Raw genomic sequence first — 21,659 nt, forward strand, 5'->3', positions numbered from 1 at the left:
AAAAAAGCAACTGGACTTTTTTTGCAAGATCAAATCTGGGTTGGACACCAGGACTCAAAAAAGTATGATGCCTGATTAGATGAAGCTTCTTGGATGAGAAGGGAAATGTCTTCAAGGAAAAAACAAAGAAAGTCCAGACACGAAATGTTGACTTGTGTCAGAATGCTAGATTATCCCACGCGCACGTGCACACACACACACACACACACCTGTAATTTGCTGAAAGGCATGCAATTATTGGCTTCATTAATACATAAACTGGTTTTATTCAACTGCTTTAAAGGAGATCTCTTGGTTGGACTTTGGTGGACCCTAACCCTAACCCTAACTTTAGGATAGGGCTCTTCAAACTTGGCCCTTTTATGACTTGTGGACTTCAATTCCCAGAATTCCGTGCCTGGCTGAGGAATTCTGGGAGTTGAAGTCCACAAGTCATAAAAGGGTCAAGTTTGAAGACACCTGCCCTAGGACATCTTCAGGAAGAAGAACTATAGAATAAGCCAAGTCAAAATAAGAAGAACTGCTCTTTAAATGAAACAAGCCCGTAGGAAACCTGGAGCTCCTTCTCAGAATACTAAAGTTGCCATTTTCCCATCCTTGAATACCGATGGCCCACTGGGGTCTGCTAGACACACAACTGTCAGGAAGAGAAGATTCTCATTAAAGCCACTGTCTCCTTCTGACTGACAGCAAAACTGTTGGCCATGGCAGACTAAAACAGGAGAAGATGGTTTGTAATAAAACACTGGCTCCATCTTGCATTTCTCAGAGTTTTCTCCTCCAGGACATAGGACCTTCTCACCTTTGGCCTCAGTTGATCAAGATGTAGTCGCTGGAGGCCTCCCAATTAGGTTTGAGTAGAAGGGAGAGCAGTTCTCTTGCAGAAGCAAAGAGATAAAGGAGAACCTTTGCAGAAGTTTTTTTTTTTTTTTAAAGTGTGTGGGCTGCACATGGGTATGAAATTTAGAGCATAGTAAGACGGGCTCCAAAATGGAATAAAGGAAACAGAAATACACCAATCAAAAATGAATGAAAATCTAAAACCCTCTTACATGTTGACTTCTGCTCATGTATATGGATAGCTGCACGTTACAGAAATTCGTTAAAGGGATGGGCTGCCTGAGATCCTTGGCTGACATCTGTTTCTCCTTTCTCCTCTCCCTCTCTCTCCATCTCTCCATCCATCCATCCATCCATCCCTCTCTCCATCTCTCCACCCACCCACCCAACCATCATCTTATTCCATCCATCCCTCTCTCCATCTCTCCACCCACCCACCCATCCATCTTATCCATCCATCCATCCATCCATCCATCCATCCATCCATCCATCCATCCATCCATCCATCATCTTATTCATCCATCCATCCCTCTCTCCATCTCTCTACCCACCCATCCACCCATCATCTTATCCATCCCTCTCTCCATCTCTCCACCCACCCACCCATCCATCATCTTATTCATCCATCCATCCACCCACCCACCCACGTAATGTAATGTAATGTAATGTAATGTAATGTAATGTAATGTAATGTAATGTAATGTAATGTAATGTAATCTAATCTAATCTAATCTAATCTAATCTAATCTAATCTAATCTAATCTAATCTATCCACCGACCAGCACCTTGAATTGCACCTGGAAACACCCTGGCAACCAATGCAGCTCCCAAAGCAGTGGTGCCAGGTACCCAACACATTATTACACTTCTGTTATTAACACTTGTATTTCCTTGGGACTCAACATCACCACGCACTGGAATAAGCCCACGGTCAGAACTTGATCTCCATTGGTCAACCTGAGGTGGGACACTGAGGTTCCCCAGAGACTGTAGACCTCTCACACATCCCAAATTATTCATTTTATCTCTCATTGGGTGAATGTACTGCCTGTGTTTGGAGGGGGGGGGCGAAGATGGGAAATACAGCTCCTGCTCAAAGCTGTCATTATCTAAGACTCGGGAGATGGAACAGTCTTCTTAAATAACCCAAACCCTTCAGAGCTTCATTTTGCTTCTTGCTTGTTTATCTCACATCTCTCCAAAGAGAGCTAATCTGGTCTGCGGGGTCTTTTTTTCCCTCCCTATCCAAAGCATTTCTGCTCTTCTCCCTCCCTCCCTCTCCCCAAACACACCCCTTTCAAGTTCGAGAAAGTCAAAACCCCTTGGCGCGGGAGGGGGAGAAGAGCTTCCCAGGCGTGATCAAAACCAGATGTGTGCAGCCAGATGTTCAAGGGTCAAAGGAACCACAGCTGGGATGTCTTCCTGCCTTTCCAGTCCCTGGTCTGCCATTGGTCAACGCAGCACCCCCAGGAAGGGGGCTCAGGCAAGCCACCGGAACAGCCGCCCCACTGCCAGAGCAAAACTGGGGCAGGAAAGCAGGAAAATGGAGGGGAAAGGACATGCAGGGTCTTGAAAACAGCAATCTTGGATTGGAAGACAGTACAATTCCAGCATTTAGCTGAAGAGAGGAGGATTAGATTTTCTCCTCAGATAACTGGGATAATTAGAAAGCGGTGGCCAGCTTTTTAAGCTGTGGAGTATACAGCAATGGAAAGGGGAGGGTGCTGTGTTTTCTTAGCGGGGAGGAAAGTCATCTCAAATTCAGGGTCAACTTCTTTTCAAGTGCACATGGGCTTACATTTTTCTGGAGAGCCTTCAGGCAACCAGCAAAGATGGAACATCTGGAGCAGTGTTTCTCGACCTTGGCAAGTCTTAAGAATATGTGCACGGTCAACGTAGAATTCAGCAAAATAAGAGAAAAGTTGGATGGGACCTTGGAGGTCTTCTAGTCCAACCCCTTGCTCAAGCAAAGACCCTATACCAGTGATGGCGAACCTTTTAGAGGCCGAGTGCCCAAACTGCAACCCAAAACCCACTTATGTATCGTCGGGTGCTGGGTGGGTGTGGCCCATTGGGTGGGCATGGCTGCAGTGGGACTAAAAAGTTCAATCAATCAATTCCAACTTTGCAAGATCTTTTTCTTCCCCGCAAAAAGTTGAAATTGACTGATTGATTGAACCTTTTTTTTTTGCACATGGCGGCGGAGGCCTAAAGCGAAAAGGTTTTATAAAACCCAGCTGAAGGCCTAGGACTGGGGTGACGGCGCGCGTGCCCACAGAGAGGGCTCTGCGTGCCACCTATGGCAACTGGTGCCATAGGTTTGCCGCCACAGCCGTATACCAAGTGGCTGTCCAGGTTCATCTCGAAAGCCTCCCGTGATGGAGCACCCACAACATCTGAAGGCAAGCTGTTCCCCTGGTTAATTGTCCTCCCTGTTCATGCATGGCTTCATTCTTGCTGGCGAGAAAGCAGTTTATGGTCCCGAGCCATGCTCTGCTCGTGAGCTTCTGCTAGAAGCAAAGTCCTGAATCCAGGGTTAACTTTCTGGAGAGGTGAGACTGATTGCCGAGTCTGGTACCAAAGCACGGCCTTCAAAGTGGCTGTGTCAGCCTTCCAAGAAATATGGTTTCGAGGAGAGCAATTTAGTTTTGCTAATATCTTCTACTAAGCTCATTTTCGGGAAGACTTTGCACAGACTTAGGAAATTGCCAGATTCAGCACGATCATGGATGCATTATTGAGAACTGGAAGACACAACTACATAGAAGGTCTTGGTCTCTTTGACCGTACGTTCAATAGCCTACAGGCAGTCTTTATTTAGCAACTGCCTTGTTTAGTGACCATTCAGTTACAACGGTGATGAAAAAGAAAGTTTGTGACCAATTCTCACCTTTACGATCTTCAAAGTAAAAAAGAAACCTGGTGGAAGATCATATACATGGTTGTAGTTGTTCTTAGTGGCTGCTTCATTTAATGACCAAGCGGCCAGTCCCAATTGGGGTAGCTAAATGAGGACTATCTCTAGTTGGGAGTTAGAAAAGGATCTATATTCTAGACAAGGAATACTCATAGTTTACTGCACCATCAATGTTCTCTTTCTACCTTTGCTACATTAAACACCTGTCACGGACCACTTCAGAATTCCACATAATCCTAAGTCTTCGGTTGAAGATGTCCTTCCTACTTAAACTTCAGACCAAAATGTCAGACAGGACATTTTCAATGACCTCACCAGGAATTATGGAAATCCTGCTAATTTTCTCTCTGGCTTCAGAGATTTTAGCTAACGACTGGAAGAATGAAAAGAAGGTCAAGGGGTGACATGATCGCAGTCTTCCAATATCTAAGGGGATGCCACAGAGAAAAAGGGGGGTGTCAACCTATTCTCCAAAGCACCCAAAGGCAGGACAAGAAGCAACAGATGGAAACTAATCAAAGAGAGAAGCAACCTAGAACTAAAGAGAAATTTCCTGACTGTTAGACCAATTGATCAGTGGAATGACTTGCCTCCAGAAGCTGTGGGCGCTCCATCACTGGAGATTTTTAAGAAGAGACTGGACCACCATTTGTCTGAAATGGCATAGGGTCTCCTGCTTGAGCAAGGGGTTGGACTAGAAGACCTCCAAGGTCCCTTCCAACTCCGTTCTTCTGGAAGCTGACTTTTCATGCTCATGAGGACTAGAAACGTTTGAAAACCTGAAGTGCCTAGGAGAGTAGGTGTCTGACTCAGGAAGTTAAGCCAAGGGGGTGTTTCAAAGGAAAATCTATCTATTTTCGTCTGTGACAAAACACAAATTATGGGTCAGTACTTTCCAACCAATTTCTCACCATTTTAGGCCAAAAGTTACCCGCTTGCTCTTATCTCTTGAAGCTAAAACCCTTCAGGGCCAGAAGCAATTGGAAAATTGCTTTGTCCATTTCCTGTCCTACCATTTTATTCCTTTTATACTAGGACGCCTGGACAGCAGCGTCGAAGTTACAGGTAGTCCTTGCCTTAACGACCGCAACGGAGCTCAAAATTTCTGTTGTTAAGTGAGTTTCGCCCCCATTTTCTTGCCGTCGTTGTTAAGCCAATGACTGCAGTTGTTAGTGACACAGTTGTTAAGTGAATCTGGTTGTCCCATTGGTTTTGGAGGTCGCAAAAGGGGGATCACAATGACCTTGGGACACTGCAACCGTCACAAATACAATTGCCAAGTGTCTGAATTTTGATCAGGCGATCATGGGGACGCTGTAAAGGTCCTAACTGTGAAAAACGGTCATAAGTCACTTTTTTTCAGTGCTGTAACTTCAAACGGTCACTAAATGAACTGTTGTAAGTCGAGGACTTCCTGTATATTTTGTGCTTAGCTCTTTAAAACAGTTCCCTTTTAATTCTTTCTCTCTGTTCTGCCTGGAGGGTGTTTGAAGTCCTCAATGAAATCAGGCCTTCTTACTGGCTTCTTGGCATCTCCAAGTTGGCTGGCGGCTTTTGATGGGGGGAAGATTTATTGCCAAGCGCATGGGAGAGTCAGGACTTCAGAAGAGAAGTCTGTGCAAAGATTTGAACTGTGCTGGGGAGGGAAAGAGGGTGAGGAGAAAATGTTTGGGGTGGAGAGAGGCTGGGAAAGGGCGCGAGGTTGCTAGGAAGGAGAGGTTTCCCAGAAATGAGCACCAAAAAGTAATGCAGGCCCATCTGGCAAGAACTATGGGTACGAAATAGGAGGCTTACTTTGGCCACCTCCTACAAAGAAAACCTCTACAAAATGTTCTACAGATGGCATCTCCCACCCACAAGATTAGCTGAAATGGGTCCAAATATTTCCTCCACGTGCTGGAAATGGAAATTGGCAAGAGGGACATATTACCACATGTGCTGGGAGTGCTCAAAAGCCCGTGACTTTTGGAACCAGGTTAAAAAAATGGCTGGAAGAAATACTAATGATAGAGGTAGAGCTAAAACCAGAACTCTTCCTACTAGGCAGAACTACGCAGAAGCACGATAAAGGGATACTTTACTTGATGCTACATATTCTCACGGCGGCTAGATTGGCGTATGCACAAAACTGGAGGAATAAAGAAATTCCAACAGAAGAAGAGGTTTTATATAAAATCCTATCGTGTGCTGATATGGATCGGCTCACAATGGAAATGAAGGACAAGACAGAGTCAGATTACTTTGAAATCTGGGACAAATTCTATTGTTGGTGTGAATCAAGGAGAACTGTTCGGGTTTTAAGTTAGTGTCAAGATAGAGATATACAACACTGTATGCTAGTATATAGAGAAACAAATTAGAGACTGTATTGTATAGAAAAATATGTATATAGAGAGATTAAGAATTATATGTATGATGAGGAACAAATTGTTAGGAATATATACACTGGAATGTTACGTTATGTCCATCTTTGTTTTAACTGTTTTATAAATAAAAAACTTTTTTAAAAAAAGTAATGCAGGAAATGGAAATGTGCAGCAGCAGCGAGCAAAAAGAAGGATTCAAAGGTTTCCTAGATAATCCAGACAGGAAACATAACCAGATGGGCTAACACTACTTTATTGCAACTTTATTAACTTTATTATTATTAACTTTATTAACAACTCTGAAAGTGCTGCACAAATCCTCCAGGATCTCCTTAAAAGCTAAGGAGTCAGAGAGGCTTCTGAGTCTCTTTCCCATCCGTTAGGCAGCTCAGGGCTATGCTCTCTCTTATCTGATCATTCTCTAGGCCACCGGTCCCCAACTTGTCCAGCTTGGTGGCCTGCTGGTGATGGGGAGAGGGGATGGTTTTGTGTGAATGCAAGCATGCGTGCCAGTGCGAGCACCCACTGCTTGCACAAGCACCCTCTGCTCACACAAGCGGCGCTGCGCGTGCATGCTTGCTCGCCACTTTCATGGCCCGGTTCCAAACACGGTCTTTTTCACACACTATTACAAAAGGCCAAGCGATAAAAGGTAGGCAGGTAGTTCTCGAGAACTGGAATGGTGCGACAGAAATGATAAGCAGTGTTCCAATATCTCAGGGGCTGCCCCAAAGAAGAGGGAGTCAAGCTGTTCTCCAAAGCCCCTGAAGACAGGACAAGAAGCAACGGATGGAAACTAATCAAGGAGAGAAGCAACCTGGAACTAAGGAGAAACTTCCTGACAGTTAGAACAATTAACCAGTGGAACAACCTGCCTCCAGAAGCAGTGAATGCTCCAACACTGGAAGTTTTTAAGAAGAGACTGCACAGCCATTTGTCCGAAAATGGTATAGGGTTTCCTGCCTGAGCAGGGGATTGGACTTGATGACCTCCAAGGTCCCTTCCAACTTTTTTTATTATTATTATTATTATTATTATTATTATTATTATTATTATTATTATTATTATTATTATTATCATCATCATCATCATCATCATCATCATCATCATCATCATCATCATCATCATCATCATCATCATCATCATCATCATTGCACAGTCAGCTAGATGTTCAGACTGGATTTGGCATTTTGTCTACCTATCGAGTCCTTACCAAGGACCTGGGATAGGCAGACGTGGATGTTTGATGGTATTACAGATATTGTCACAGGATGGAAGCAGTTCCTACTAAGGCCGCCTTTTGCAATTGACTAATGGCGAATTTGTCAATGCCAATGGTGTTCAAGTGGTGCTCCAGTTGTTTTGGGATTGCACCCAAGGCGCCTATTACTATTGGTACTACCCTTGCTTGCCTTTGCCACAGTCTTTCTATTTCTATTTGTAGGTCTTTGTATTTTGTTATCTTCTCCAGTTATTATTATTATTATTATTATTATTATTATTATTATTATTATTATTATTATTATTATTATTATTATTATTATTATTATTAAATGCACAACAGTGCCAAGCAGAAAGAATGTTCCAAAGGTAAACCAGAGAGGAAACATGACTAGGTGGGCTAAGGCTACTTAGTGCAAAGTCTACATTAACAGAACCTTGCAACCTGGAGGCGTGATGGTTCAGAGGTTGAAGACGCTGCGCTTGTTAGCTGGAAAGCTGAACAGGTGGGGTTCAAAACCCGAGTGCTGCGTAACAGGGTGAGCTCCCGTCACTTGCCTCAGCTCCCGCCCAGCTAGCAGTTCGAAAGCAGGCAAACGCGAGTAGATAAATAGATACAACTTTGGTGGGAAGGTAACAGCGTTCTGTGCACCTTTGGCGCAATTAGCCATGCTGGCTGCATGACCACAGAAAATGTCTTTGGACAGTGTTGGCTCCCTCAGCCAAGAAACGGGGATGGGCACAGTGTCCTAGAGACCCTGGATAGGGAAACTTTTATCTTAATCTGTACTGCAATCTTGAAAGTACTGCATAAATCCTCCAGGGTCTCTTTAACAGCCTGAGAAACTAGGGAGGGTTCCTTCAGAGTCTCTTTCCACCTCCATTATGCAGCTGGGGGCTATGCCCTCTCTTATCGGACTATCCCCTAAGCAGCATTTCATCACCCCATCTCTCAAGGTCAATAAAATAAATAAATAAGCGGGTGTTCCCCGTTTCAAGCCGTCAATGACCCTCTTACTAAGCTGGAGGTCTCTCGGCAATTTTCCCTGTTGAGTTTGGCCCTTCCTGCCAAGGAAATCCTCAGCTCGGGTCTGGTAACTCTGGAAGTGATGGTCCCAAGTGACCCTTGTTTTGAAAAGTAGGACAACCCGGCCACCCGAGCGGGGAAGAACCTTGAGTGGAGGCCATCCAGCCTAATCTACACAAAAGCAAACAGGAAACCCGGAACTATAATTCAAGGCAGATGTTCTCCCCTGCATGGAGAGACTATAGATCAGAATTTAACTTCTTCTCTGGCTTGGCTGTCTGTTCTCCAGACAGATGGGGGAAATTCAAGGATCCAGTTCGGGAGAATCAGCTGAGCAGAAAGCCGTTTGATCCACCACCGAAGCTGGGCAAATCCTTTCTATTTTAGGGCTCTTAGACTTGCACAGATACCTGATCAGTGGTGACAGGAGAGGAGGGGAGAAGAGAGGGCCAAGCTTTCCAGCTTTTTTGGGGGGTTGCTTTGGGTCGTTTCGGGGTGAAGGCACCGGGGAAGTGCTCGCGTTTTCTTAAAACAAACCCGCGTGTGAAAAGAAGGAATCCCTCTGCTGAAAAAGCGCAAGGGGCTGCCAGATTCTGGCCATGCAAAGGTGGGGGTTTTGGAAGAACGTAAAATTGGGGTGCGGGAACCAGATGCACAAGCTGAGGGTCATACGGCGTACATCCCCTTCTCAGCGTTGACTGTTTTCTTTTCTGCTTTTTATCAGTTGGCTTTTGATCTCATTCCTGATGAGTATCATGCGTGTTTCTGTGTGTGTGTGTGTGTGTGTGTGTGCGTTGAAATCCTCTTATTCGGAACCCTCCTATAAATATTTATAAGGCCTATCAGTTCTTTAAACAAAAGTCCTGCAACACCCTCAATGTACGGAGGGGACGATGATGCGTGGCTCATCCAGAGACATCCGTGGTTGATGAGGCTGAATTAATCCCAGACTGCCTTTGGGTAGAGCTGAACAAGCTTCGCTCTGATGGCATTTTCCATAAAGGGAAGGATAATAAGAAGGGCCCAATTTCCCCAATGGGAGAGATGTTCCGCTGGGCCAGATGGAGAAGGACTGTCAAGTTTGGCTTTCTGTTCCCAGAGTGGCTGCTAGGTATTTTATTTGTTTATCTGTGGGGTTCTTGGTGCTCTCTGAACTTGGTGGCTTTCTTGCAGACATTTCATTACCACACTAGGTAACATCATCAGTGCTAGAATGGCATCTGGTTTGCAGAATAGGAGAGGAGGAGGAGGAGGAGGAGGAGGAGGAGGAGGAGGAGGAGAAGGAGAACTGTGGGGTCCTTGGTGCTCTCTGAGCTTAGTGGTTTTCTTGTAGATGTTTCATTACCTAACTAGGTAACATCATCAGTGCAAGAAGGGAGTGGAGTTTGAGGAGGAGGAGGACGACGACTGTGGAGTCCTTGGTGCTCTCTGAGCGTGGTGGTTTTCTTGCAGATGTTTCATTACCTAACTAGGTAACATTATCAGTGCAAGAAGGGAATGGGGTTTGAGGAGGAGGACTGTGGAGTCCTTGGTGCTCTCTGAGCGTGGTGGTTTTCTTGCAGACATTTCATTACCCTAACTAGGGAACATCATGAGTGCTAGAAGGGAGTGGTGTTTGTGGGAGAGGAGGAGGAGGAGGAGGAGGAGAACTGTGGGGTCCTTGGTCCTCTCTGAGCTTGGTGGCTTTCTTGCAGACATTTCATTACCACACTAAGTAACATCATCAGCTGTAGACGGGAGTGGGGTTTGCTCTTTGTTCTTATCCTTTCTAGCACTGATGATGTTGGTTAGTTTGCTAATGAAACATCTGCAAGAACACAGCCACGTTCAGAGAGCATCAAGGACCCCGCGGTCCTTCCCCTCCCCTGACAACAAAGGAATTAAAATGGAACAGGATCCAATCTGGGTTGGTCACCGGCCCCAGAGGTTTTGTCCTCCAAGCTTTCAGATTCCTGCTGGAAGCCATCTTCAGGGAACTTCTCTCTAGCAGAGTGTGTGCTGTTCTGCGTGTGGTATTAATTTATACACAGGACAGCACAACAACACTCTGCTAGAGAGAGGTTCCCTGTAGATGGGCTCCAGCATGAGTCCAAAAACTTGGAAAAGTAAAGCTCTGGTTCCGGTGATCGGCCCAGATTGGATCCTGCAATATTATCCTGGGACAGGTAATATTCCCCTTCACTCGTAAAATGGGACAAAACTCACTTCAAAAAGGTCTCATTTAGCAACAGAAATTTGTTTGGCTGTTAGTTGTTGGTTAGTTAGTTAGTTTAGTGACAGATTTTATCTTCCTGGGCTCCAAGATCACCACAGATGGGGGATTACAGCCAAGAAATTAAAAGACGCTTGCTCCTGGGGAGCAAAACTATGGCAACTCTAGACAGCATACTAAAAAGCAGAGACGTCACGCTGCCAACAAAAGTGCGCATAGTCAAGGCCATGGTTTTCCCAGTTGCAATGTATGGCTGTGAAAGCTGGATCATAAGAAAGGCTGAGCGCCAAAGAATTGAGGCCTTTGAACTCTGGTGCTGGAGAAGACTCCTGCGAGTCCCCTGGACTGCAAGGCGATCCAACCGGTCAGTCCTAGAGGAGATCAACCCCGACTGCTCTTTAGAAGGCCAGATCCTGAAGTTGAAACTCAAGTCCTTTGGCCACCTAATGAGAAGGAAGGACTCCCTGGAGAAGAGCCTAATGCTGGGAAAGGTGGAGGGCAAGAGAAGAAGGGGACGACAGAGAAGGAGGTGGCTGGATTGGAGTCACTGAAGCAGTAGGCGTGAGCTTAAATGGACTCCAGAAGATGGTAGAGGACAGGAAGGCCTGGAGGAACATTGTCCATGGGGTCGCGATGAGTCGGACACGAGTTCGCAACTAACAACAATAATTAGTTAGTTAGTTAGTTAGTTAGTTAGTTAGTTAGTTAGTTAGTTAGTTAGTTAGTTAGTTAGTTAGTTAGTTAGTTAGTTAGTCCTTTTGTTCATCCTTGGCTCTAGACTCTCGCTTCCCATAGCCCCATTCCAAAAAATGAGCCTTTCAGATCTTCTGTGTCCTTCCTCCCTTTTGTCTCCGGCATGCAAACATCTCAGCTTTTCTCGGTGACTTTTCTCCATTAATGTGAGCTTTTTACCATTTACTGCTTTTATATGCCAAGCTATAATTTTCCTACCCCGTGCTGGTCAGGAGAGGTTGAATTCTGATGCTTATCTGAGGTTTACTCAATTTAGGGTTTCAAATAACACTTTTTAGTAAATCGGAGAAGGCTTTAGAGACCACGTTACCAGCCACTTGTGTACTTATGCCCAGGCAACATTTTCTGCTAACGATATTTCCTTGCAAGCTGCTCAATGACCTGCAATCCCATCAGTTAGGAGGTACGTGCAATTTATTGCCACGCATTCTCAGGCACCAGTTCCATAAACGGTGTGCACAGAGGCACTTGCTTTGGTGGAGGGATTTCTCGTCTTGTACAAGCGGTCCTCAACTTACAACGGTTTGTTTAGTGACCGTTCGAAGTTAGAACGTCACTGAAAAAAGTAAGTTAAGAAAGCTGATCTCACATTGAGGGCCTCAAACATCCTCCAAGAAGGAGAAGAGAAAGGATTAAGGGGAATCGTTTTAAAGAATTAAGCAAGAGCAGGAGCATCAAATACTCCTCGATTTACAACAGTCCATTTAGGGACCGTTTGAAGTTACAGCACTGAAAGACGCATCTTATGACCAGTTTTCATACTTATAACCATTTGCCGCATCCCTGTGGTCACGTGATCAAAATTCAGATGACTGGCAACCGACTCTTCAAATGAGGCAAGGCTCACTTAACAACTGTCTCGCTTAGCAACATAAATTTTAGGCTCAGTTTTGGTCATAAGCTGAGGACTACCTGAACATGGGGAAGGCGAAGAATACTACAGTTTTCTGCCCCAATCAGAAGAAACCTGGTCCAAACGTCTACGGAGATTCTCCGTCATCCAGGTCCTGGTTGTCCCAAAGTTGCTTTTTCAGGAGGCATCTGGACTTTCTTTATTTATCCTTGAAGACGTTTCGCTTCTCATCCAAGAAGCTTCTTCAGTTCTGACGGTCATAACTGAAGAAGCTTCTTGGATGAGAAGCGAAACGTCTTCAAAGAAAAACAAGAAAGTCCAGTTGCCTTCTGGACTGCCATCTGTCAGAAAGGGTGTAGGGTCTCCTACTTGGGTGTAGGGTTGGACTAGATGGCCTACAAGGTCCCTTCCAACTCCGTTATTCTAATTCTTTTGAACAAGCACCTCTGGGAAAACCTGATCCAACTATTTATCTGAGTTTCGATGCCCAGAATTGGATGCTCAGGGTTTCATTTAGCATTTAGGAATAATGGTTTTACTGATTACAAAAACCCACAGAGACATGGATGAAAGCTCTTGAGATAGAGGTCCGTGCTCACCTACAACCATGATGTTGAATTCAAACCCTGTCTTCATGGTCTTGATACGCATCTGATCCAGGACTGCCTCAATCCCCACGTAGCCAAACAGTCCACCGTCCGTGGTCTTGCGGGCTGGACCATCCTGAGGCCTTGGTTCTCCTGCTAGGTCGTCCTCCATGCTCAGCTGCTGAAGCTTGGGATGAATCTCTGCAAAGAGGAAGAGAAATGTATAGGCAACCGGTTCCTCCAAGCAACCTCCTTCTTTTCTTGCAGCCTTGTTGCACTTCTGCATTAAGTCTGGAGCAAGAACGAAAGCGAAAGAGAAAAGATATACTCTCCCTGGAGGCAGAAATGCAGCCTTGAAGGGACACAACCTCTATCTAAAGTTGGGTGCTGCAAGGGACGGTGGGGAGGCTGGGACAGGAATAGAAGAGAGAGGAGACCTAAACAGTCAAGAGACAGAAGGGGAAGCTATTGGCAGCTTAACTCAGCTCAGTAGGACCTTAGAGGTCTTCTAATCTAGTCCAACCCCCTGCTCAAGCCAGAGACCCTATACCATTTCAGACAAGTGGCTGTCTAGTCTCTTCTTTAAATCCTCCAGTGATGGAGCATCCACAACTTCTGAAGACAAGCTGTTCCATTGGTTAATTGTTCTCACGGTTAAGAAATTTCTCCTTAGTTCTAGGTTGCTTCTCTCCTTGATGAGTTTCCATCTGTTGCTTCTCGTCCTGCCTTCAGGTGCTTTGGAGAGTAGCTTGACTCCCTCTTCTTTTTGGCAACCCCTGAGATATTGGAAGACTGCTATCATATCACCCCTCGTCCTTCTCTTCATTAAACCAGACATACCCAGTTCCCAAAACTGTTCTTCATCTGTTTTAGCCTCCAGTCCCCTAATCAACTTTGTTGCTTTTTCTGCACTCTTTCCAGAATCTCAATATCTGAAGCATCTTCCTCAACATGAGCAGAATCCCCATTGTGCTGGTTTCTCATGCTGCATGCATCCAGGTCATGTTTGTCTCAGAAGGCCGTTAGGCCAGCAAAGAAAAAAGAAAAAAAAGAAGAGAGACAGAGAGAAAAGTGGAAGTGAATTTAGATGCACAGCAACATCTCTGACAAAGGTCAGACCTTAAAGAGAAGCTCAGCGGAAGAGGCTGGAGGGGTGCCTTCATTGGAGAAGAGAAGGGATGGGGGAAAGAGGATTGGCACCCAGCCCAGGAGTTGGGAAGCTTTGCATCGTGGGAGGGAAAGGGGTTAGTTACTTCCCCCACCTCACCAAATAAAAAGGGGGGAAAAGTCTCATCCTGGCTGGTAATAAGGGGGATTGTTCAAAAGACTGGGAAGTTGGATATAGCTCCATTAAAAGATCTTTCAGTTTAGAGGGTAGCCTGTGCTTAATTTCAAAGCTGAAAAGATTTAAAAATGCAATCAAACCAATGAGATTAACGGATCTCTTTGCCATTCTTGGTTTTTTTTCCCCAACTTCCCAGGCTAGAGAAATGTCCATGCATTCTTTTTGGGTGGTCTTCCATCCCAATATTGACCAGATCTGACCTTCTTAGTCAAGGCTGGCTAGATGCTGCTGCAAATAGCAACTCACAGGCCAGCAAAGCAGTTAAATATGGTGGTCTTGACCTTGCTGGAATTGGGTATGTCTAGTTTAATGAAGAGGAGGACGAGGGGAGACATGACAGCAGTCTTCCAATATCTCAGGGGCTGCCCCAAAGAAGAGGGAGTCAAGCTATTCCCCAAGGCGCCTGAAGGCAGGACAGGAAACAAATAGATGGAAACTGATCAAGGAGAGAAGCAACCTAGAACTAAGGAGAAACTTCCTGACAGTTAGAACAATTAACCAGTGGAACAACCTGCCTCCAGAAGCGGTGAATGCTCCAACACTGGAAGTTTTTAAGAAGGAACTGGACAGCCATTTGTCCGAAATGGTATAGAGTTTCCTGCCTGAGCAGGGGGTTGGACTTGATGACCTCCAAGGTCCCTTCCAACTTTATTATTATTATTATTATTATTATTATTATTATTATTATTATTATTATTATTATTATTATTATTATTATTATTATTATTATTATTATTACTACTACTACTACTACTACTACTACTATTATTATTATTATTATTATTATTATTATTATTATTATTTAGTGTGTAGTATGGGGTACCACTCTTCTAATTGCAATAGTTTTCCAAGATTACAAGAGCTTCATGCCATTATCTTCAGTAGAAGACCCAGGATGGACAAACCTAAAAATAAGTTTATGATCATCTTGGAACCAAATGGTGTCCCTTTGTGGTCTATGTCTATATACCCGGGACTTCTTTCCATTTTATTAATAAGAAGGAAGGGGGATTCAAATCTGAGCCATGGCACTGGAGAAAGTTGAGCCAAACCCTAATCTTCTGAGTTAGTCCTTCAATATTTATGACCGAGATGCAATGTTCCTCAATGTAGACAACTTGAAGATGGGTGGACTTCAACTCCCAGAATTCCCTGGCCAGCATCTTCACCTTGCCAAGGTTGATGAACTCTGGTGTAAAGGAACAAGGAGTTCCTGATCCCCCACCCACTGCAAAATCTGATATTTAAGAAGGGGAAAGATTCTCAGCCAGAGTTTGGTGACCCTCAAAAGCCAAAGAAGCCAGAAGCCTTGAATCTAACATCTCTCTTTGCTTCTCTGGCCAAGCAGTTCTTACCCTTTCATTCTAGCCCCGTGGGGCAGCTGCTTGCAATTATTCAAGAAGGAGAAGGAGAAGACAGAAATTCTGCCTTTATCTCTTTTCCTGTCCACCCCCTTTCGAAACCCCGCGGGTGTGAGGATCAATCCATCTGCTCTTGGAACAGCGTGGGAGCAACTTCCTGTTGTTCTTCAGAGCATATGGCTCTGGCTACATCCCTCAACAGAAAAGACATTGGCCAGGATCAAGGACATCAGTCTCTCCTCTTCCTCCTTCCCACCCAATATTCCCAGCTGGGCCAGAGCCATGCAAGCAAAGATGAGCATCTGAAACTTGGTTGACTCTGGTCATGACGAAACCTTCTGTCAGCTTGTAGCCGAAGCTTTGAAGAACCTTCAAAGAGCTTTTGAGTTGGATCGGACCAGTGGTGGGATTCCGCCAGTTCACAACCAATTCGACAGAACCGCTAGCTAAATCCAGAAGTCCGTTCTAGGCCTCAGAGGCCCAGGCCTGCACCCAATAAGAGAGCCGGTTGATCAGGTATTTCAACCCCACCACTGGATTGGACCAGTCATGACCATCTACAGGCAGTCTTCAACTTACGACCGCAATGGCGTCCAAAATGTCCATTGCCAAGCGAGGCACTTGTTAAGTGAGTTTTGCCCCCTTTTACAACCTTTCTTGCCACATTTCACCGTCGTTAAGTGAAACATTGCAGTAATTCAGTTAGTAACACGGTTGTTAAGCGAAACGCTGCGGCCATTAAATTAGTAACGCAGTTACGCCTGACCACCGACTCACATTTAGGATAGCTGCAATGTTCCCGGGGTCACGTGATGCCCTTCTGCGACTTTCCGACAAGCAAAGTCAAGGAGGGGAAAGCCAGATTCACTTAACAACTGTGTGACTAATTTAACAACTTCAGTGATTCACTTAACAACTGTGGCAAGAAAAGTCATAAAATGGGGCAAAACTCATTTAACAAACCTCTCACCTAGCTACATAAATTTTGGGCTCAATTGTGGTCATAAGTTGAAGATATGAAGAGCTACAGATATTCACCACTATTGCAGGTTAGAGTCTTCTCCATCTTACCTATGTTCCCACATAGACTAGGCTAAAATGGGGTGATGTTTATAGTTCAGTTAAGTAGTAGGAAAATCAGCTATTACCTTAGCAGGCGGTGCAAATTAGGTGCCACTGACAGTAAGTTGTCACATGCTTTGTCCTTGCTTAACCCAAGCCAGGGTTTAACGTATTGTGTGAATCCAGTTCAATTTAAATCAGGAGGGTGATTTAGACTTGCACACCAGACTTTACATATGGAGAGAAAAGGTTGCAGTTTGGATACTCCTGGTTCAAATGTGAGAACATTACCTAAATTCATGCTTACATATTTGCACCTGCAAAGTTAACATGGATCTACCTTGCTCTCTTTCTTGGCAACATACACAGGCAAACTTATGTCTGGACATGCCACTCCAGATAGCACTACTCAAGAGTTAGATAATGAGCGTATCAGGAGAACAATTCTCAGTTCATCCTGTCCTACACAGTGGTTAGGACACCAATGTTACTTCTAAAGACCTTAGTTCTGAAATTACACGGAGAAAGATTTAGTACTGCAGCTAATTCAGAAAATAAGCATGTTTGACACATAAGTAACCACAGAAATAATTGAAAATATCAGGTAGGAAGTCTAGACTAGAGACAGCACTGTCTCCTTGATATATTAGGCTTAACCAGCTCACTTAAAAAACTAACAGCTGCATTCATACAACATCCTCCATTCAATGTTTTAACCTTGCTTAGATCAATCCATCAATTAACCGGTGGAATGGGTTGCTTTTAGAAGCTCTGGGTGCTCCATCACGAGGTTTTTAAGAAGAGGTTGGACAGCCATTTGACCAGGATGGTATAGGTAGGGTGTCCTGCTTGAACAGGGGGTTGGACTAGAAGACCTCCAAGGTCCCTTCCAACTCTGTCATTCTGTTAATTCCTCAGATTAGAACCATGCATGTCTGTACAAATGAACATGCCAATATTTGTATCCAAGGGGAATGGTTCTTTTTAAAATCCCAGACAAAGTCCACCCCAAAAAACATTTTGCCTCTGTCTGCACACTAAAATCTAGATTGATGGATGTCTGCTCTCTTGTTCCTTCTGTTTGCTACACAGTGGGTTGATTTCATTTCTAGACTTGGATCCAAGAGACCAGGAATTCTCCTCCGCCATGGATTCACTTTCTGGCTTTGTGCAGGTGACGGTCTCCTAGCCTTTGTCCCTGACGTGAGGCGAAAAAACAGCCAGCCGCCTTCATCACACAATGGCAAGGATGAAAAAAATAATAATAATGCAGCAATGAAACCTCTTCCAAAGATGCACATTTTCTGTATCTCTCTCTCTTTATATATATATATATACACATAAATGGATATTTGATGACAGCTAAATATCTACCTCTCCGTGAGGGCAACCATCAACTAGAAAGTCTGCAGAGATGCAGAAAATCACAGAGAGCAGGAAAAAAAGGAAGCAGGAACCGGGAGAATCTCCACGCCCACCCAGACATTGCACATACTACTCTACTAGCGAAGAAGGCTTGCTCAACTATAGAAAGGAAGAAAGCCAGGGAGGGTCAAAATCAGAGTACACGTCTGTCCGGGGTTCCTTCAACTCTGCAATCATGACACAACCCACCACCCTTCATCTCCCCGGGGCCTTCACACCCTATAGCCTCTTCTTTCCCACCCCATTACTTCTGTTCTTGATGCCTCCTCCGAGATGACCCATCAGCAGCAGCATCTCCTGGTGGCCACACCATCCAACCCCGAAGGTGGGCAGGAGAAGACCACTCGCCCCTAGAGAACTAAGCTGCTGCTGGGGGTGGGTGGGGGGAAGCACCAGTCCTTTGGAGACAAAGAGGATGTGGGCGAGATTCAACATTTATCCCGATTTCCTTGAGTTTGGTCTCTTCTCAGCCTGCCCTTCCTTCACTGGGGAGATGACCCTCCGAAACGCAGCCATTGTCTAGGTTGCGTTTCTGCTGTCAGCCCAAGAGAAAGCTAGGGAGACTCCCAGGGACACCCCCCCACCCCTCCCCAAATTCAGGTGAGCAGTGGGATCTGCATCCTTACCTCTGCTTTCAGCTGCCCATCATGCTTCTGTCTCTTCCAGGGCTACAGCAAGCAGGCAGCCCCTCCCGTCTGTCAGTTCCCTTTTTTGGGTTTCACACCAGAGCCAGGGCGCCAGTGAGTGCACCAGGCTGCTTACAAGCACATGACCAGAATGGCAATCAGTCCCTCCCTCCCCTCCCCTCCCCTCCTCTTTCCTGGGACCCCCCCTCTCCCCTTCAGAAGGTGAATGGCAGGAGGGAGGGAGTGGGGGGGGGAACCCAAGACCATTCAAGCAGCTTTGCCCAATAGCCTGGCCAGGTTTGCTACCTCCTCTCCCTCCAGCAAGCCTTTTTGCATTTTAAAGAAAGAAGGGGGAAGGGTGCCAAAGAAAAAGGGAAAGAAAATGCAGCTCTTCCGGGGAGGAGGAGGGGGGGGAGAAGTTGGGGGGGGAGGCAAATGGCCAAACGATTGCAGGAATCGCCCCTCCCTGGTTTGGAGAAGGACACACGCAAGACTGTGTTTCTGAGCCTCCAGGGTGGAGCAAGGTTTTTTTTTCCCAGGCTTCCCTCGTCTCAAATAAAAGTAAAAGCCAAAATTAAAAAAAACTGACAACAGGCTATTAAGGTAGACATCTCCCCCACCCCCGTCCCCAACCCCAAGATATGCATGATGTCTCTTGACCACCCAGTTTTCTGCCCTTCAAATGTTCTACCTCCGTGGGGATAAAAGCTTGTGAAGGAAGGACTCACTGGAGAAGAGCCTGATGCTGGGAAAGATGGAGGGCAAGAGAAGAAGGGCACGACAGAGAAGGAGGGGGCTGGATGGAGTCACTGAAGCAGGAGCCGTGAGCTTCAATGGACTCCAGAAGATGGCAGAGGACAGGAAGGCCTGGAGGAACATTGTCCATGGGGTCGCGATGGGTCGGACACGACTTCGCAATTAACAACAACAACAACCACAGATAGTTGTACTCTGGAAAGAGTGCAGAGAAGAGCAACAAAGATGATCAGGGGACTGGAGGCTAAAGCATATAAGGAACGGCTGCTGGAATTGGGTCTGTCTAGTTTAATGAAGAGAAGGACGAGGGGGGATATGATAGCAGTGTTCCAATATCTCAGGGGCTGCTCCAAAGAAGAGGGAGTCAAGCCATTTTCAAAGGCGCCGGAAGGCAGGACAAGAAGCAACGGATGGACACTAATCAAGGAGAGAAGCAACCTAGAACTGAGGAGAAACTTCCTGACAGTTAGAACAATTAACCAGTGGAACAACCTGCCTCCAGAAGTTCTGAATGCTCCAACACTGGAAGTTTTTAAGAAGAGACTGGACAGCCATTTGTCCAAAATGGTATAGGGTTTCCTGCCTGAGCAGGGGGTTGGACCAGATGACCTCCAAGGTCCCTTCCAACTTTTATTATTATTATTATTATTATTATTATTATTATTATTATTATTATTATTATTATTATTACAAGGGAGCCCAGCATTTCTGTCACTGAGCAAGACGGGGGGTTGAGTTGTGCTGCATTTTACGACCTTTTTTTGCCGCAGTCGTTCAGCGAATCGCTGCCGTTGTTGAACGAATCACGTGGCTGCTAAGCGAATCTGGCTTTCCCCTCCCCTCCCATTGACTTGGTTTGTCAGAAGGTTACAAATGGTGCTGACATGACCCCGGAACATGGCAACAGTCATAAGTACATGCCAGTTGCCAAGCATCTGAATTTTGATCATGTGACCATGAGCAAAGATGGAAGCAAAGATGGTCCTATGTGGGGAAAACAGTCATGCCCCTTTTTTTCCACTGCCGTTGTAACTTCGGTCACTACATGAACGGTTTATAGGTTGAGGACTTCCTGTGCTTTTGCCAGAGGTGATGCCCTCTAGATGCACTGGACTACCATCCCCATTTTCCCCAATGATGCTGCCGATGGGTGATGGGAATTGCAGTCCAATGCATCTGCAGGCTGCTGGGCTGAGGAAGGTGGTGTCAAGGCTTTGTGGAGCAAAGGGGATGATGACAGAGCTGTTGGCTAATGTGCAGGACCTCCCGTGTGCGTTGTTTCTGCAGGCCACAACTATTTCAACATCCTCTGCTCGCTTAGAGGTCTCTTCTTGGCACAGAAATAGCCTCTTGACTCAACCTTCCAAATCTGACTTAATCTAGGAAAACAGGTCTAGCCATTCATGGTAAGGGACCTAGTGGAGCATTTGTTGTTAGTTGCGAAGTCGTGTCCGACCCATCAGAACCCCACAGACAACGTTCCTCCAGGCCTTCCTGTCCTCTACCATCTTCTGGAGTCCATTTAAGCTCACGCCTCCTGCTTCAGGGACTCCATCCAGCCACCTCCTTCTCTGTCATCCCCTTCTTCTATTGCCCTCCATCTTTCCCAGCATCAGGCTCTTCTCCAGTGAGTCCTTCCTTCTCATTAGGTGGCCAAAGTACTTGAGTTTCAACTTCAGGATCTGGCCTTCTAAAGAGCAGTCAGGGTTGATCTCCTCTAGGACTGACTGGTTTGATTGCCATGCAGTCTAGGGGACTCGCAGGAATCTTCTCCAGCACCATAGTTCAAAAGTCTCAATTCTTTGGCACTCAGCCTTTCTTATGGTCCAACTTTCACAGCCATAGTGGAGCATAAAAAGACCAAATCTGAAAAGGCAGCATCTTCTCTGCTGTATCACTAAACGGTGACTTGGCTGGCCATATCACAGTGAGCTATGGTTTGCTTAACCCCTGACTTAGCTAAACAAACATGAATTGGTAAGGGGTCAGTCATGGATTACAGTAAGCTATAAATCATGGTTTGCAGAGTACAATAGTTAGGCTCACTCAGTATGCTGTGTTCAGATCATTCAACCCACCCGAGATAATTGGACACAGGCGGAAGGATGATTCACACATAGGTTTTTCCCGGGTTGGCTAAACTGGCTTCATCTCTTAGGCGGCAACAAGGTAAAACATCAAGAGGAAATATCTCTTTGGCCTTGAGATATGTGAGATTGGCCAGGGAAGCTTCAGAGGAATAGAAAGATATATCACCAACACACAGACCCACACAGCCCAGCACCACTAGCTCCCCCTGACATGTCCC

At 45.5% G+C, this 21,659-nt stretch overlaps 1 protein-coding gene across 1 annotated transcript in view; it reads right to left on the reverse strand.

Annotated features, from left to right (window-relative positions):
• Positions 1-21,659, reverse strand: part of SEPTIN12 (septin 12) — a 63,679-nt gene that overhangs the window by 23,723 nt on the left and 18,297 nt on the right. The window contains exon 5 of the mRNA XM_029284742.1: positions 12,789-12,977. Coding sequence (XP_029140575.1) covers positions 12,789-12,977 — 189 coding nt within the window. The remainder of the gene's footprint in view (positions 1-12,788; positions 12,978-21,659) is intronic.

Source organism: Protobothrops mucrosquamatus, unplaced genomic scaffold (genome assembly GCF_001527695.2).
Source record: "Protobothrops mucrosquamatus isolate PMUCROS unplaced genomic scaffold, P.Mucros_1.0 scaffold880, whole genome shotgun sequence".
Taxonomy (NCBI): Eukaryota; Metazoa; Chordata; class Lepidosauria; order Squamata; family Viperidae; genus Protobothrops; species Protobothrops mucrosquamatus.